This window comes from Ursus arctos, unplaced genomic scaffold (genome assembly GCF_023065955.2).
Source record: "Ursus arctos isolate Adak ecotype North America unplaced genomic scaffold, UrsArc2.0 scaffold_19, whole genome shotgun sequence".
In the NCBI taxonomy this organism is placed as follows: Eukaryota; Metazoa; Chordata; class Mammalia; order Carnivora; family Ursidae; genus Ursus; species Ursus arctos.
The window spans coordinates 50921497-50936776 of NW_026622863.1; the positions used below are offsets into that span (position 1 = coordinate 50921497).

The 15280-nt window shown below is 52.8% G+C and overlaps 1 protein-coding gene across 2 annotated transcripts in view; it reads left to right on the top strand.

Annotated features, from left to right (window-relative positions):
* The first annotated feature begins 769 nt into the window (after positions 1 to 769).
* Positions 770 to 15280, top strand: part of AP2A1 (adaptor related protein complex 2 subunit alpha 1) — a 30646-nt gene continuing 16135 nt past the window's right edge. For both annotated transcript variants that reach the window (XM_057314556.1, XM_057314557.1), the window contains exons 1-4: positions 770 to 999; positions 12288 to 12356; positions 12509 to 12651; positions 12800 to 12993. In XM_057314556.1, the coding sequence (XP_057170539.1) occupies positions 933 to 999; positions 12288 to 12356; positions 12509 to 12651; positions 12800 to 12993 (473 nt within the window). In that variant the 5' untranslated portion in view covers positions 770 to 932. The remainder of the gene's footprint in view (positions 1000 to 12287; positions 12357 to 12508; positions 12652 to 12799; positions 12994 to 15280) is intronic.

The window sequence follows — 15280 nt, forward strand, 5'->3', positions numbered from 1 at the left end:
CCTCTCTGGACCTCAGGTTTAAGGTCTGCCTAATGGGGCTAGATTTAAATTACTGTTTCGTCGGTTCTGAGAAATTAGGTTTCGACATCTCGGCCACTAGACAAGGGAGGGGGAGGGGTAAGGGAAGACTTCCTGGAAGAAGATTTAAGGAGTCGGGGGTAGACGAGCGGAGGGAGAAAGGGAAACAGGGGGACGCTTGCGCAGTAAACACCTCACATTTTCTTGCCCCTCCCAACCACTTCTCTGCAGCAGGGAATTGCAGGGAACGCTCCACCTATCCTAGCCCAGCTGAGTGACAACCCCCGTTCTCCTTCCTTCTCTACCTATGATCGCCCTTCTCCCGCCCCCACAACCGCCCAGTCGGGGGCGGGAATAGGGCAGCCTGGCGAATCCGCGGCGCCTGCGTGGGCGATCTACCAGCTCATTGGCCATGATCAACGCAAGTCCCACCTCCCCGAGCCCACTCCTCCGCCTTCCTTCATGCCAATCCCGCCCTTCGCGGGATCCAATCAGCATCGGACCCGGCCTCACGGAGGGGGCGGTCCCACCGCACGTAACCGAACTCCTCCCGTCCCTCGGGCAACGCCCCTTCCCCCCACCTTCCTGCGAACGGAAATAGCGGGCCACTGGGCCAATCGTAGCAGCGTGCCTTTGTCCAGGGGCCAATGAGAGAAGAAGCGGAGGATGAGCCCGAGTCTGAGCGGCAGTAATCTGAGCCAATGGGAGGCTGATAGCTCAGGACGGCGGACGGGAGGGGAGGGGCCGGGGGCGGAGACGCGGCCTGCCGCCCGCCTGCCCGCCAGCCAGCCCTCCCCCCCGGCCGGCTCGCCTCCTCGGCGCCGCTTGGGGTCCTTTCCTCCGGGTCCCCGCTTGCCAGCCCCCGCTGCGCTGTGCCCTGCCCGGCCAGGCCTGGAGCCGACACCACCGCCATCATGCCGGCCGTCTCCAAGGGCGATGGGATGCGGGGGCTCGCGGTGTTCATCTCCGACATCCGGAACTGTGAGAGCGCGGCCGGGGGACACTGGAGGGAGGGGGAGCGTGGAATTGAGGGGCTCGGGGATTACAGAGGGGCCCGGGGCATAGAAAGCCATTTCGGTCGTAGAGGGAGAGGATAGAGAGGCCCCGGGGGGAACTTTAGGGTGGGGGGAATGGAAGGACTTAGGGTGTCATAGAGTGCCTCTTGAGGTGACGACACGGAGTGGCTAAAGGCGTCCGGGAGGGTCTTAAAGGAGAGGAGGCTAGTACGGTCCCAGGGCTGGGGACATAGAGGTGTCCCCTACAAATGATAGAAAGGCTTGGGGAACCTATTAGCGACGAGGTTAGAGAAATCCCTGATATCGACAGAAACGGAAGGAGGTGCATGGGTGGGGGGGTACCCTGTGGAGCGATAGAGTGGGAGAGGGCCAGAGGGGACCGGGAGAGCGTAAAACACAGGAAGCATAATGCGGCCGGGCTTTGAGGGCCTGGCTGAGGGGGTGTCAGAGAGGGGAAGGGGCTAGGTAGGTCACTGAGGCTCCTGGCTAGTGCACAGAGAGGGCCTGGGAGTAATAGAAAGTCCCAGGGGGTTGGGGAGGAGAGATGGGAAGGTGGGGGACTATAGTGGGACCCTGATGAGGGATAGAGGGGCTCCAGGATGGAGGATGGCTTAGGAGACATGGAGGGCAGTGGAGAGGGGGCTAGGAGGGTCACTAAGGGAAGAGGAGGGATCAAGAATATAGAGGAGAGGTGCTGCAATTGGAGGGTCTTGGGAAAACCTGAGATAGGAAGCTAGGGGCCTGGAAAGAAGAAGATATTATAAAGTGGGGGTTTGGGGAATGTGCCAGAAGGGGGAGAGCCCAGAGCTCAAAGAAGGGCCCAGGGAGCCTTAGGAATTTGCGGGGAAGAGATCTGGAAAGCTGGGGGTTGGGGGAAGCCTGGTCCCAGAGAGAAGTCAAAGGTCAGGAAGCAGGCCAGTCCCGAATCTTGAGCCCTCTCCCATCTGACCACATCAATATGGTGACAGTGATCATCAGCAGGAAGGATTGTCGTGACGAGGAGAGACCTGGCGCCAAGTCAGCTCCCAACTCCTGGGAGTGGGTGTTGGTGTTTGGAGCTGCCAAGAGCTTCAGAGGCTATATCCGCATGGGCTCTAGGGTCAGCCAGACCTGGGTTTGAGTTTGGGGGCTGTCACTCCCTAGCCATGTGACCTTGGATGGGGGACTTCACCTCTTGATTTCCTCATCTGTCAGGAGGGACTGCTGATTTGCACCTTCCTGATGAGGTTGTTGTGATAATGTATGTGACTGAGGCCTTTTGCACATTCCAGGCACTGGACGGTCTTGGCTGTTGTTTTTGTCATTCGGTGGATCTGACGATTGGCCTCTGTTAGATGCCCAGAGATTATCTTAGAATTTAGTAGGTATGAAAGGACCTGGCACATAGTAGATGCTCACTGAACGAGAGGGGTGGAAGCTGTTGGGTGTCAGGTGGAGGAGAGATGTTATGGTTGTTATGGAAAGAGGTGAGCAAGGAGGGGCTGTGGATTAGGTGGTGGGCCAGCAGTTAGGAGTAGGTGTGCATTGCCCCTGATGCCTACCAGTGATGTGAAGTGATGTGACTCTCGGTGAGTCATTTAACCTCTCTGAGGCTCAGTTTTGTTTTCTTTTCTTTTCTTTCTTTTTTTAAGATTTATTTATTTATCTTAGAGAGAGAGAGATCACAAGTGGGAGGGGCAGAGGGAGAGAGAGAATCTCAAGCCGACTCTGCACTGAGTGCAGAGCCCGACCTGCGACTCAATCTTACAACCCTGAGGTCACGACCTGAATGGATATCAGAAATCAGGAGTTGGCCGCTCAACCGACTGTGCTACCCAGACACCCCGGAGGCTCAGTTTTCTTGTCTGTAAACTCCCCTGATAATAGCATCTTGTCTCTGAAGGTTCATTCATCCGTTCATTCAACAAATACTTTTTGATACTGTGCCTGGGACTGGGCTACAACAGTGAACAAGAATCCCTGGCTTGGGAGCACCCAACCATAAGGGACATAGAAAATAAACACAGAACTGCAATACATGATACCATGTCAGAGGGTGACTGGTAGTGTGACAGAAAGGAAAGAAGGAAAGAGGAGGAGGTACCGGGATTGAGAGGGTGCTTGGGTAGGCCTCACCAAAGAGGTGACATGTGAGTAGATTTTTGAGTGAAGTGAGGGAACGGGCCCTGCAGATTTTGGACGGAAGGGACAGTCCAGGCAGAGAAATGGTACGTTCAAAGGCCCTGGGGTTGCAGCATGTTTGGCATGTGTTCCGGTAAGAGCGAGGAGACCCGTGTGGCTGGAGCTGAGGGGCAGGAGATGAGGACAGAAAGGGAACAGGGATCGTGGAGGGCTTTGTGGGCCTTAGAGAGACTCTGGCCTTTCTCTGGGTGAAACAAGAGCGGCAGGAAGCTTTAGAGTACAGGAGGGACATGAGCTGATTGATGTCTTGAAATAATTCCTCTGCTGCCATGAAGGGAACAGACTCAGAAGGTAGTGGCGGAAGTAGGCAGATAATTAGGGGCTGCTGCAGGCATCCAGGTGAAAGATGGTGTTGGCTTGACTGGGGTGAGAAGGGAATGGTGAGAAGTGGTTGGTTTGGGGACAAATTTTGAAGGATTTACAAGGGGATTGGATGGTGGGGGTGGGGAAGGAAAGAGAAAACAGGTCAGTGTCACTGAAGGACCCTAGAGGGGAGACTCTGACTTGGGGCCAGTAGAAGTAATTTGGCCATGTAAATTGGGGCTAGAGAATCACGATTCCTCTTGTTCTTCGCCTTCTCATCAAGTAAATGTCAAATGGCTGATGTGTTTCAAACCTTATGGAGGGCCCTGGGGACACAGTGGCGAACAGGACAGATCTGTCTGTGTCCCTGTGAAGCTCCCAGCCCCCATGAGGGAGACAGGTGCTGCATAAAAACCGTAGCCGTCCTCCTCACAAACACATGTATACAGATGTTCATAGTAGGGCTCGTCACCATAGCCCCAAAATGGAAGCAAGCAACCCAGGTGTCCATCATTGGATGAGTGGATGTACAAAATGGGGTCCACCATGCAATGGAATATTATCAAGCCATTAAAAAGAATGACACACATGGGGCGCCTGGGTGGCTTAGTTGGTTAAGCGTCTGCCTGCGGATCAGGTCATGATCCAGGGTCCTGGGATACAGTCCCATGTGTTGCTCCTTGCTCAGCAGGGAGTCTGCTTCTCCCTCTCCCTCTGCCCTGCCCCCACTTGTGCTCTGTCTGTCTCTCTCTCTCAAATAAATAAATAAAATCTTTTAAAAAAAGGCCGGGTCTAGCGGCTGGGTGGCTCAAATTGGTTAAGCATCTGCCTTTGGCTCAGGTCATGATCCCTGAGTCCTGGGTCGGTTTCCCTGCTCAGTGGGAGTCTGCTTCTCCCTCTCCCTCAGCTCCTCCCCCTGCTTGTGCTCTCTCTCGCTCGCTCACTCTCTCTCAAATGAAAAAAAAAAAAAAGGAATGACACATACTACAACATGGATGAACTGTGGTGAAAACCTTGTTCTAAGTGTAAGAAGCCAGACACAGAAGCCCACATATATGATCTTGTTTGTATGAGGTGTCCAGAACAGGCAAATCCATAGCGATAGAAAGTAGATTAGTGGCCACCTAGGGCCGGGTAGGGGGTGGTGGAATGTGGAGGGACAGCCAGAGAGTGTTGGGTTTCTTTTTGGGGTGATGAGAATGTTCTGGAAATAGATCGTGGTGATTGTTGCACGAGACTGTGGATATACCAAAGACCACTGAATTGCACACTTTAGAACGGTGAACTTGATGGTATGTGAATTGTATCTCAATTTTTTGTTGTAAGTGGAAAAAATTGTAGCTGTCCGAAGTCCAGTGAGAGAGAGGGCCACAGTGTTGTGAGAATGAAGACTCTGTCTGGTTGTGTTACTCAGACAACGTGGCGGAGTTTGCCAGGCCAAGGGAGGTGGGGAAGAGCTGTGAAGGCAGAGGGACAGCCATGCAAAGGTCCTGAGGCCCAGCGGAAACAGGAGTCCTGGAGGATGGGAAGGGATCTAATGTTGGGCAGGTGGGCAGAGGCCACCAGGGAGGGTTTCAAGCCGGAGTGAGGGAAAAGAAGGCCTGAAGGATGTGGGTGAGCCAGCGCTCAGACATGAGCAGGTGGAGGAAGGGGAGGGATGTGGAGCCATCCTGCTGGAGAATCTGAAGGCATAGTGGAGTTCAGGGGGAAGACTGTAGAAGGAGGTGAAAGGCAGGCTTTTGAGAAGGAGGGCAAGGAAGGGCAAATTCTGCAGATAAGAACGGGACAGGTTTGGGCTGGGCCCAGCCTGAGGGCATGGCCCTGGACTGTCTTGAGTGGGAATCTGCCTCCCAATCACTGAATCTGACCGGAAGCTTCCAGGGCCCAGGCTGGGCTGTCTCCTCTGTAGGGCCCCAACTACCTACAGGCCTGAGGAGAGTTTGCGAGGAATGGGAAGGGGGATGCTGGGTTGCCACAGTGCCCTGAACTCCTCCATTAGGGTGCGTCCTACTCCAGATTGTGACCCCTTCCTTTTGTGACTTCTCCCCCAGGCCCGTGAGCACAGGCCCTGTTCTGATCCCTCCCTGGGGCCCCAGGTCTGCCGACTATGGGACCTAGCCCATGGGAGTCCTCAGGAGACATTTGCTAGTTGGAAGAATAAGTGAATGAATGAATGAATGAATGAGCAAACAAACCAGTCTTTACTGAGCCCCGATTGAGTGCTAGACACTGCTCGAAGTCATGGGATTGCAACAGTGAACAAAAGTCCCTCTCCGTGGTGCTCATATTCCAAGGGGAAACAGATCAGTACACAAATATAGTATTCAGGTGTACAGACAGGTGGTGGGGCTGGGGCGGGGGGTTGAGAGGAAATAAAGCAGGGAGGGGGTATAGGGACAAAGTTAGGGAGAGTGCTCTTCTGTAAGCTGGTCAGAGAGTCTCTTGCTGAAAAGGTGACATTGGAGCAAAGAATCAAATTTGGTGGGTGAATTAGGCCTGCATAAATCTGGAGGAGGACATTCTTGGCAGCCTGTGCAAAGGCCCTGAGGCAGGACTGTGGTAGGAGGAATTCGAGGAGGAGGAGGAGCAGGAAGAGGAGGCCGCTGATGGTGGGGAGGGTAGGAGTTGTGGTCAGAGAGGGAACTAGTGGATCTGTAGGGCCCGGAGGATGACAGTGAGGACTTCGCTTTTAGTCTGAGCCAGATGGGAGCCATGGAGGGATTTGGAACACAGAAGGGACAGGATCCCTCTGGCCACTGTGGAGAGACCAGAAAGAATGAGTCTCACTTTGGTACTCCAACATTAGTGTGCCGCTGGGGGCCGCCCACCCTGCCCCAGGCCCTGCACTTTAAGAATCGGTCTTTAGGTTGGGAGGGTCCGCCAGATGCTGAAGGCAGACAGCCCCAGGCCTGGCCTCACCCCATTCTGTGGCATCTAGTGCACCCAGTCCACAATCTGCATTCAACACCTTTCCTGTGCCAGGACTATTCTGACCTCCGGGGATGCCCCCTGGGAATGAAGCAGCCACACATCCCTGCCCTGGGGGTGCTGCATTCTGACGGACACCCTTCCCTTAACCCGTAACGTGGCCGGCCACCGTGGCTCAGGGATGGTCTTTGCAGCTGCGTTCGTTTGCAGCTGGTTGTTCCAGGAGACTATTTTCTCTCTCAGGGGTGGTGATGACTTTGATAGCACGAGCACCATCTAACCCAACAAGCCGGATACAGAAGCTTAAATTTTCCAGGAGCCGCATGATGAAAGTAAAACCGGGGAAATCAATTTTAATGTATTTTATTTACACCAGTACGCTCACCATATTATTTGAGTGTGTAACCAATGTTTTCAAAATTATTCACGAGACAGTTTATGTGCCTTTCTCAGTGAGGCCGCGTTTTCACGGGAAACACTTGCTCTGCATTTACGAGTTCGAAAAACTGAGGAGTTGAGAAAGTAGATTCACAAAGTACCCGGGTTGTTCCGAACATACCTTGTGGTGACTGAATTGAGAATTGGTTTTTAATTTTAAATTTATGGAAAATACGAATTTCATCCCTTGGTAGCGCCAACCGTATGTCAGGTGCCGAGTGGCCCCACGTGACCCGTGGGTCCCACATTGGGCAGCGCAGGGCCACCGTGTTCTGGATTTTATAGTGGTCCAGAGTTAACACACATCAGCTTCCAGAACTCTCTTTGAGGACTCTGGGCTGTTGGGACTCGTGTGGGAGACACAGCACGGGGGTCCTAGTAGAGAGGAACATTTGTTCCTTGTATTGTAAATGGGAGCTGTCTCCCCTGAGGTACTGGACCCCCTTGCCTGCTACCTCCATAAAAGTATGTCAGTTCCTCCAGGGCAGAGGAGCCGGGGTTTTTAGGGTGCCTTTGGTGGCAGAGACAGACCCACCTGATGCTGCAGCTTAGCACCCGGCCGGGAAGGCTTTATCTCCCCTCACTGACGGAAGCCCCAAGGCAGGGCAGGTCGTTGCTCAGCCATTCCTTGCCCTCACCTGCAGCAAGCCCCCTTTTCCACCCGCGCGCTCCTCACAACCACACCTGCTGGCAGAAAAGGGGCCTGCAGCCTCCCGTGGCTCCCCAGCACCCTGAGAGAACCCAGAAGAGGCATGGAGGTCTGGGCCTGCCTGCTGTACTAGCCTCCAGGCCTTTGCATGGCCTGGAGCACACTTCCCCTTATTTCTGCTTGGTCCAGTGCCGCTCTGAATTTTGATCCTCAAATCCCAGGAGATGTGTACCAGGAAGACTTCCTCCCCTGGTCTGATTCCAGCTTCCCAGCCCCCATCATGTTTGCCTGTGTCAAAGTACTCGCTTGTCCCCGTCAGCCTCCTTTCCAGTCCAGGAGCTCCCCCAGCGCAGGGCTCGTGTGACTCATCCCTGAGCCTGGCCTAGGGAATGTTTGAGGATAAGAAATCCCCTTAAAATGCGCGGACACGCTTGCATGCCTTCCTGAGCTCATCCCCCTGTCGCTGGCTGGCCCTGAGTGCTGGAAACTTGTTCCTTCCATTAGCCCAGTTCTGTCCCAGCTGCCCTCAGCCCCTTTCTTCCACATGTTACCCTCAGTAGCACCCATGTGCTGTCTCTGGGTACCCAGGCTACTACTTGCCTCTAGGTCTCTGCAGAGATGTGCCCTCTGCTGGGATGCCCTCCCTCCAAGGCTGCAGCCCCTTATCTTCTGGAAACCTGGTGCTTTCTTCTCTCTGTGAATTTTTTTTTTTTAAGATTATTTATTTGAGAGAGTAGGGGGCTGGGGGGAGCGGCAGAGGGAGAGGGAGAAGCAGACTCCCCGCTGAGCAGGGAACCTGCCGGCAGGGCTTGATCCCAGGGTCACAACCTGAGCCGAAGGCAGAAGCTTCACCAACTGGGCCACCCAGGCGCCCCTGTGAGTTCCTTTTTATAGCGAAGTGTATCAGTTGTGCGGGAAGGAATATCAAATAGGTGTGGACAATTAAAGAATCTTTAAAGACAAAATATACACACACATATGTATATTCTCTAAATATCCCGTAAATTGTCCGTATCTGCTTAGTACAGTTTTTTGCATAGCTGATTACTTCCCTATGAACATACATTTATATGTAATATACAAGTATAATAACTTACGTCAGTATATGTACATATATGGAGGTAGTAAATGTGTAAAAAAGCCCACGGATCGTAAGTGTCAAGCTTGATGAACCTTTCTTGACTGAACACAGTTTCAGAATCAGCCCCCAGAGGCAGAAGCGGCATCTCCGACTCCCCAGCACCCTCCTTGTGCAGCCTCATGGTCCCCTGTCCTCCCCCCAAGGATAACCACGGCTCCATCATCCAACACCATGGGTTAGTTTGTCTGCGTCTCAAAGCTTTTAATAGTGGTTTAAGTGAAGTCCAGAGAGTACTCTAGCCTCAAATTCAATTGCTGTTCAAATGCCTGTCTCTCTGCGATGAAGTCGAAGCCGGTGCTTTGTAATATATGGTCAATTTATAAAAGAGGGTTTTTTTTTTTTTCCTGGTCCCTACAGAATAGTTTTAAGGCGAGCACTTGAAGCAGTTGTGGTCATCCTGAGGAATAGAATAGAATGTGCACACTGGGGGCGCCTGGGTGCCTCAGTCGTTAAGTGTCTGTCTTTGGCTCAGGGCATGATCCCAGGGTCCTGGGTTTGAGCCCCGCGTTGGAATCCCTGCTCTTCTGGGAGCCTGCTTCTTCCTCTCCCACTCCCCCTGCTTGTGTTCCCTCTCTCGCTGGCCGTCTCTCTCTCCGTCAAATAAATAAATAAAATCTTTAAAAAAAAATTTTTAAAAAGAATGTGCACAGTGGTTCCCAGGGCCCGCCTCGCACCCTTGCCTGTCCTGGGCCAGCCCCCAGATGGAGGCGCTGCCCTGCCACCGCCCTCACCCAGTGAACTGCTCCTGAACCCTCCTCACCTTTCAGAGCCCTCCTCAAATGTCCCCTCCTGGCTGCCACCACTGAAGCCTCAGGCAGCCTCTGTCTCTGTGCATCTCACTCAGGTGTGGGGACAGGGCTCATTGCCTGTGCCCTCTCAGGCCGGGAACCCCTGGGAACACATCAGAAGTGCCAGGTCGGCGTGGGTCCTGGGTGCCCAGTGTCACCCCACTCAGGCCTGGCCCACGGGGCTCGGGAAATGTGTCATTAATAAATGAAGGATCATGTGACCTCTGGGGCCACACAGTCCAGTTCAAGCTCATCCCTGAGGCATTGGCCCTTCCTTGCCTGGATCCCAGAGACCCTTTCCCACCCTCATCCCTGGGCCCTCCACCCCCTTCCTGAGGACGGAGAGCTGATGACTTCTTAAGGCCCTTATTTACGTCTTCGTGCCTTTTCCGAGCTTAGCACTTGGTAGGCCCTTGGTACATGGAGTTGCTACCCAGAAAAGTGGCAGATGGTGGCCCGGTCCTCTAGGGGCTCCTTGTGTGGCCTGGGGGACAGGGGCAGACCCCGACACCCACAGCAGGTGCTCTGCTGGAGATGACACCGGCTGCACGTGTGGTTTTAACAGTAGGCACATTGTTTGTAAAAAGAGAAAGAAACTGGCAAATTTAATTTTACTGACATATTCACATAATCTTACACCAAAATGTTGTCATTTCAACATGTAATCAGTATTTTTAAATTTGCTTTTTTTTTTTTTTTAAGAATTTTATTTATTTATTTGACAGAGAGAGAGCACGAGTGGGGAGGAGGGAGAGAGGGAGAAGCAGGCTCCCTGCTCGGGAGCGCAATGGGATGCGGGGCTGGAGATCATGACCTGAACTGAAGGCAGACGGGTAACCAACTGAGCCACCCAGGCGCCCCGAGTATTTTTAAATTTAACTCCGGTCAGGAGGTGCTAATCAGAGAGGGCTTCCTGGAGTAGGTGCTAGCTGCAGTGAAGCTTGTGGCAGCTTCCCTGGAAGATGAGAGTTGGAGGAGAGGCAGGATTTCTAAAGACAAGGAGAGCTCTCGGGGCGCCTGGGTGGCGCAGTCGTTAAGCGTCTGCCTTCGGCTCAGGGTGTGATCCTGGCGTTCTGGGATCGAGCCCCACATCAGGCTTCTCCACTAGGAGCCTGCTTCTTCCTCTCCCACTCCCCCTGCTTGTGTTCCCTCTCTCGCTGGCTGTCTCTCTCTCTGTCAAATAAATAAATAAAATCTTTTAAAAAAAAAAAAAAAAAGGAGAGCTCATACCCTTGCCTGTTCCTTCATTCGTTCATTGCACACAGCCTCCCAGGTGCCAGGCCACAGGCTCGGGGATGCAGATGACACGGCCATGGGTCTGAGCAGGCCTCTGCCCTTCAGATGACCAGAAATGTATTAAGTACTTGCTGTATACCAGGCACTGTTCTAGAAGCTCCCTCGTGATGCTCACAGTCTGAAGTGGGAGCCAGGTTTGGACAGTAAATATAAATACAATAGTTACATGGTGTGGAGTGTACCAGGGAGGACTTTTTTTTTTTTTTTTTTAATAGTGGAAACAAGTATAAGGCATTGGCTTGAAAGAACTGGTCAGAAAAGGCCTCTTGGAGGAGGTGACAAGAGCTGAGACCCACGTGACCCACTTGAGAGATGGGTCCAGGCAGAGGGGACAGCACGTATGAGCCCCCTCCCTGAGACAGGAAGGAACGTGGAGTGTCCGCAGAGGCGGTGGGGGTGTGGGGTGGAACACACAATAACGTAGGGAGGGGTGACATTGGTGGGGTGGCCAGGGCAGGGCCAGGAGGCTGGGTAGCCATGGGGTGGACTCCCCCCAGCAGGGAGGCGGGGAGGTCAGAATGGGGGCCGCTGCAGTGATGTGGGTGAGCAAGCATGGGGTCCAGGTGAGGAGGTCACAGTGGTGGTCCCAGCATTCTGAAGGTCAGGCCGAGAGGACATGGTGACGGCTGGAGTGAAGGGGTGGAGCCCGAGGGGTTCTGTTTGGACAAGCTGGGTGAGCCAGTCAAGGACAAGATGGCGAAGTCTGGCTCCAGTGGAACTGGGGGACGTGGAAAGGGACACAGCAAGCAGTGAGGGTGGCTGAGACCTGGTCACCATCCACTCAGACTGCCCTGACGGAGGTGCCTGGGCATCAGGGAGCACAGGGGGCGCAGGACCTGGCCTGTGGGGTCAGGGAAAGCCCTCTAGACCCATCCCATAAGTGGATCTTGTCAGAAGTGTCGCAGACGAGTTGGGGAGAGGTTGGCAGCCAGGAAATGGAAGAAGTGGGTCTGTGGGCCTGGTGGCTGAGGACCAAAGGATGTAAGAAAGGCTAGGAAGAGAGGGGGCAAGCTTAGCACCCAAGGGTCTGGCCTGGTGACTGGGACGCAGTGGAACCCTCATGACACTGGAGCAGATTTTCAGGAGATGCTGAGCTCAGTGGGAATGTCGAGAGTCCTGGGGGACAGCTGGATGGCAGCTGAGCTAGTCATTCATTCATTCATTCATTCATTCATTCATTCATTCATTCCCTTGTCACATATTTCTTGCCAGGCCAGTTCTGGGGGCTGGTGGTGGAGGCATAACCAGAGCTGTGGTTCGGGGACCACAGTGACAGGTGGAAGGAGGGAGCAAGTCAGGAATCACCCCATAGTGTGTGCCAGGCTTCTCCTCTGGGTTGGAAAGACTGATGAGCCATGGTTCTAACCTCTGTGACCCTCCCAGCTAGAGATGGGGCCCAGGCTTGGGCTCAGCCCCAGGGCCCGGGGCCCCAAGGTGGAGGGAGTGTGCCCTTCCAGCTGGGTGGGGGCTTGCCAAGGAAAGAGAGCACAGGCGGTTCAACTGTCTCTTCCCTGCCTTCTCCTCCCCAGGTAAGAGCAAGGAAGCAGAAATTAAGAGAATCAACAAGGAACTGGCCAATATCCGCTCTAAATTCAAAGGTAGGCTGGAGTCCTGGGTCTCAGGGAGGAGGGGGCTGGGAGCCTAGACTCCTGGGTCTGAGGGAGAAGGGTCTGGAAACTGGGGTACTTGAGACTTAGAGGTATGATCCTTCCTCATTCTGTCCCCCCTCTCCTCCTTCCTCTGGCCCTAGGGGACAAAGCCTTGGATGGCTACAGTAAGAAAAAATATGTGTGTAAACTGCTGTTCATCTTCCTGCTTGGCCACGACATTGACTTTGGGCACATGGAGGCTGTGAACCTGCTCAGCTCCAACAAGTACACGGAGAAGCAGATAGTGAGTCTGGGGAGGAAGGGCTGGGGGCCTGCACTCCTGGGTCTGAGGGAGGAGGGGGCTGGAAGTACAGACTCCAGAGTGGGAGGATTGGGGCCTACGACCAGTTAACCACAAGGCTCCCAGCCCCCCCACCTCCTTCCTCACCCAGGGTTACCTTTTCATCTCGGTTCTGGTGAACTCAAACTCGGAGCTCATCCGGCTCATCAACAACGCCATCAAGAACGACCTGGCCAGCCGCAACCCGACCTTCATGTGCCTGGCCCTGCACTGCATCGCCAATGTGGGCAGCCGGGAGATGGGCGAGGCCTTTGCTGCTGACATCCCGCGCATCCTGGTGGCTGGGTGAGGCACTGGGGACCCAGGTGGGGTGGGGTTTGGAATGAAATAGACAAGGCCCAGCCAAGCTCGAGGGTCAGATTGTGTCACCTGTCCAAGGTCTCCCAGCCAGGATGTGGGGATAATGCGAGGCTTCGATTCTGGTGGCAGCCCCCTGGCCCCTCTTTTCATCTCACTGAGCCGACTCAGCAGTGTGATGCAACCTCCCAACATATCCAACGGGGTGTCTTCTGATTAACTGGCCTTTAATACCTGGTATAGAAGAGGTGATAACCGTAAGTTATGTTGGCGACAGCCTTCTGGAACTTCTGCATCTTGATTCATTCGCTCAACAAACATCTGTTGAGCATCTGTTGTGTGCAAAGTGTAGTGCTGATTGCTGGGAATATAGTCGTGACCAGAAATGGACATGGTCATTGTCTTCCCAAGCATTCATGGTCCAGAGTGGGAAGTAAACATTAATTGAATAATTGCAGGGTGAAATGTACAGTTCCTCTTGGAACCATGCTGTGGGGCACAGGAGCCCATAAGGACATTTAGTTGGACGTCTGACCTAGTCTGGGGGATCAGGAAGAGCTTCCGAGAGGAAGTGGAGTCAGGCTGAGACCTGGATGAGGAGGCGCCATTGGCTATGGAGAGGGGAAAGGTGTGAAAGGCACTGGGGTCAGCCTGTGTGATCATCCTGAGGCAGGAGGTCATTCATCAAATATTTTTTGAGTACCCACACTGTGCTGGGCACCCTCATGGGTTTGGGGAGGTAGGAGGGAGAAGCAAGGACTACTGTGCCCACCCTCAGGAAACTTACATCTTACAGGAAGCTTACATGAGAGGACACCCAAAGAGCAAATACCTACATAAAAAAGTAAGGTGAGTTCAGATAGTGATAAATGCTGTGTAGAAAATAAATTTAGGTAGTGGGGGGCAGCTCCAGGGAGGGGTGGTAGAAGCTACTTAGATACAGTCATCAGGGAGGGTGTCTTCAAGAAAGTGACTTGTAATTGAGACTGGAATGATGAGAAGATAGTTATTTTAAAATGTTGGAGAGTGTCCCAAGAGAAAGGAGTAGCAAGTGCAAAGGCACTGAGGCATGAGCTTTCTGTATTGAAGGAACCAAGAGATAGTCTCTGTGGCTGGAGGGCAGTGAACAAGAGGCAGAGTAGGGGGTGTTTGGATTTTATTCTAATTGAACTGAGAGGAGTTGGTGTGTTTCAAGTAGGCACATGACATGATTGGCTTTGTATTTTTAGAAGATCACTCAGCTTGGTATGGGAGAAGGTACGACTTGTATTTCTGGCAACATGGTGGACTAGATTCCTGACTAATGCTCTCGCTGAAACCTAACAATGTGGGATAAAAGAGGAAAGGAAGTATTCTTCAATGTATTCATGAGTTAGTGAGAGAATAAGGAGCGTACAGGCCACAAGCTAAGAGGGACCTGGCACCTGGGGAGATGGGCAGAGGGCCAAAGCCAGATTTTGCTTGGAGGGTGAACCTAGATATTGGTTTGGGGGCCCTGCAGCCTCTGGGAACAGGATACAAAGCTTGTCTGAGGAGAGGCTCCAGAGACCACACTTCAAAGTGAGAGTGACCTAGAAATAAATCCCCTTGGGGACTATAAGCAAAATTACCTGTTTCAAACCTTGGCACAGAATAGCCCACACGCTGGTTTTCAGCCTGATTTTCCCCTACCTGGGTTGTCTACAAATTCTTAAGCCAACCTTTAGTTTAAAGTGAGTTAAGCTAGTAGTAGCCCAGTGCCTCACAGAAGCAAACAGGCCTTTTCAGGAGAAACCCGCCTTGACCACAGATGAAGCTCTAAGTTACATGAGTAACATATATAGTCAAAAATCACTAAACACAGGCTGCACGACACCATGAGGGAGAACCAGCAGAAGGGAAACTGAAAGTAACAGTTGAATTGGAATATTCATATATGATGTAAAATAAATATATTTATATGTTTCAATAAATAAGAAAACAACTTAAAAATAGAAGCGCAAGCAGGTTTGAAAAAGAAACGGAGACATTTATTGAAGTGGTCTGGCTTAGCAGCAGGGTAGATAGAGCCAAAGCAGAGTTAGTGAACAGGAGGTAGAACTGAAGAAATTAATCGGAATGCAGCCCAGAGACACAGATGGAAAATTCCAAGAGAGGTTAAGAGTCATGGAAGATGGAGAAGGTCTAACACCAGTTAGAGCTCTAGAGGGACGCTGGCTGGCTTAGTAGGTAGAATGTGCAACTCCTGATCTCCAGGTCGTGAGTTCAAGTCCCACGTTGGGTGTAGAGATTACTC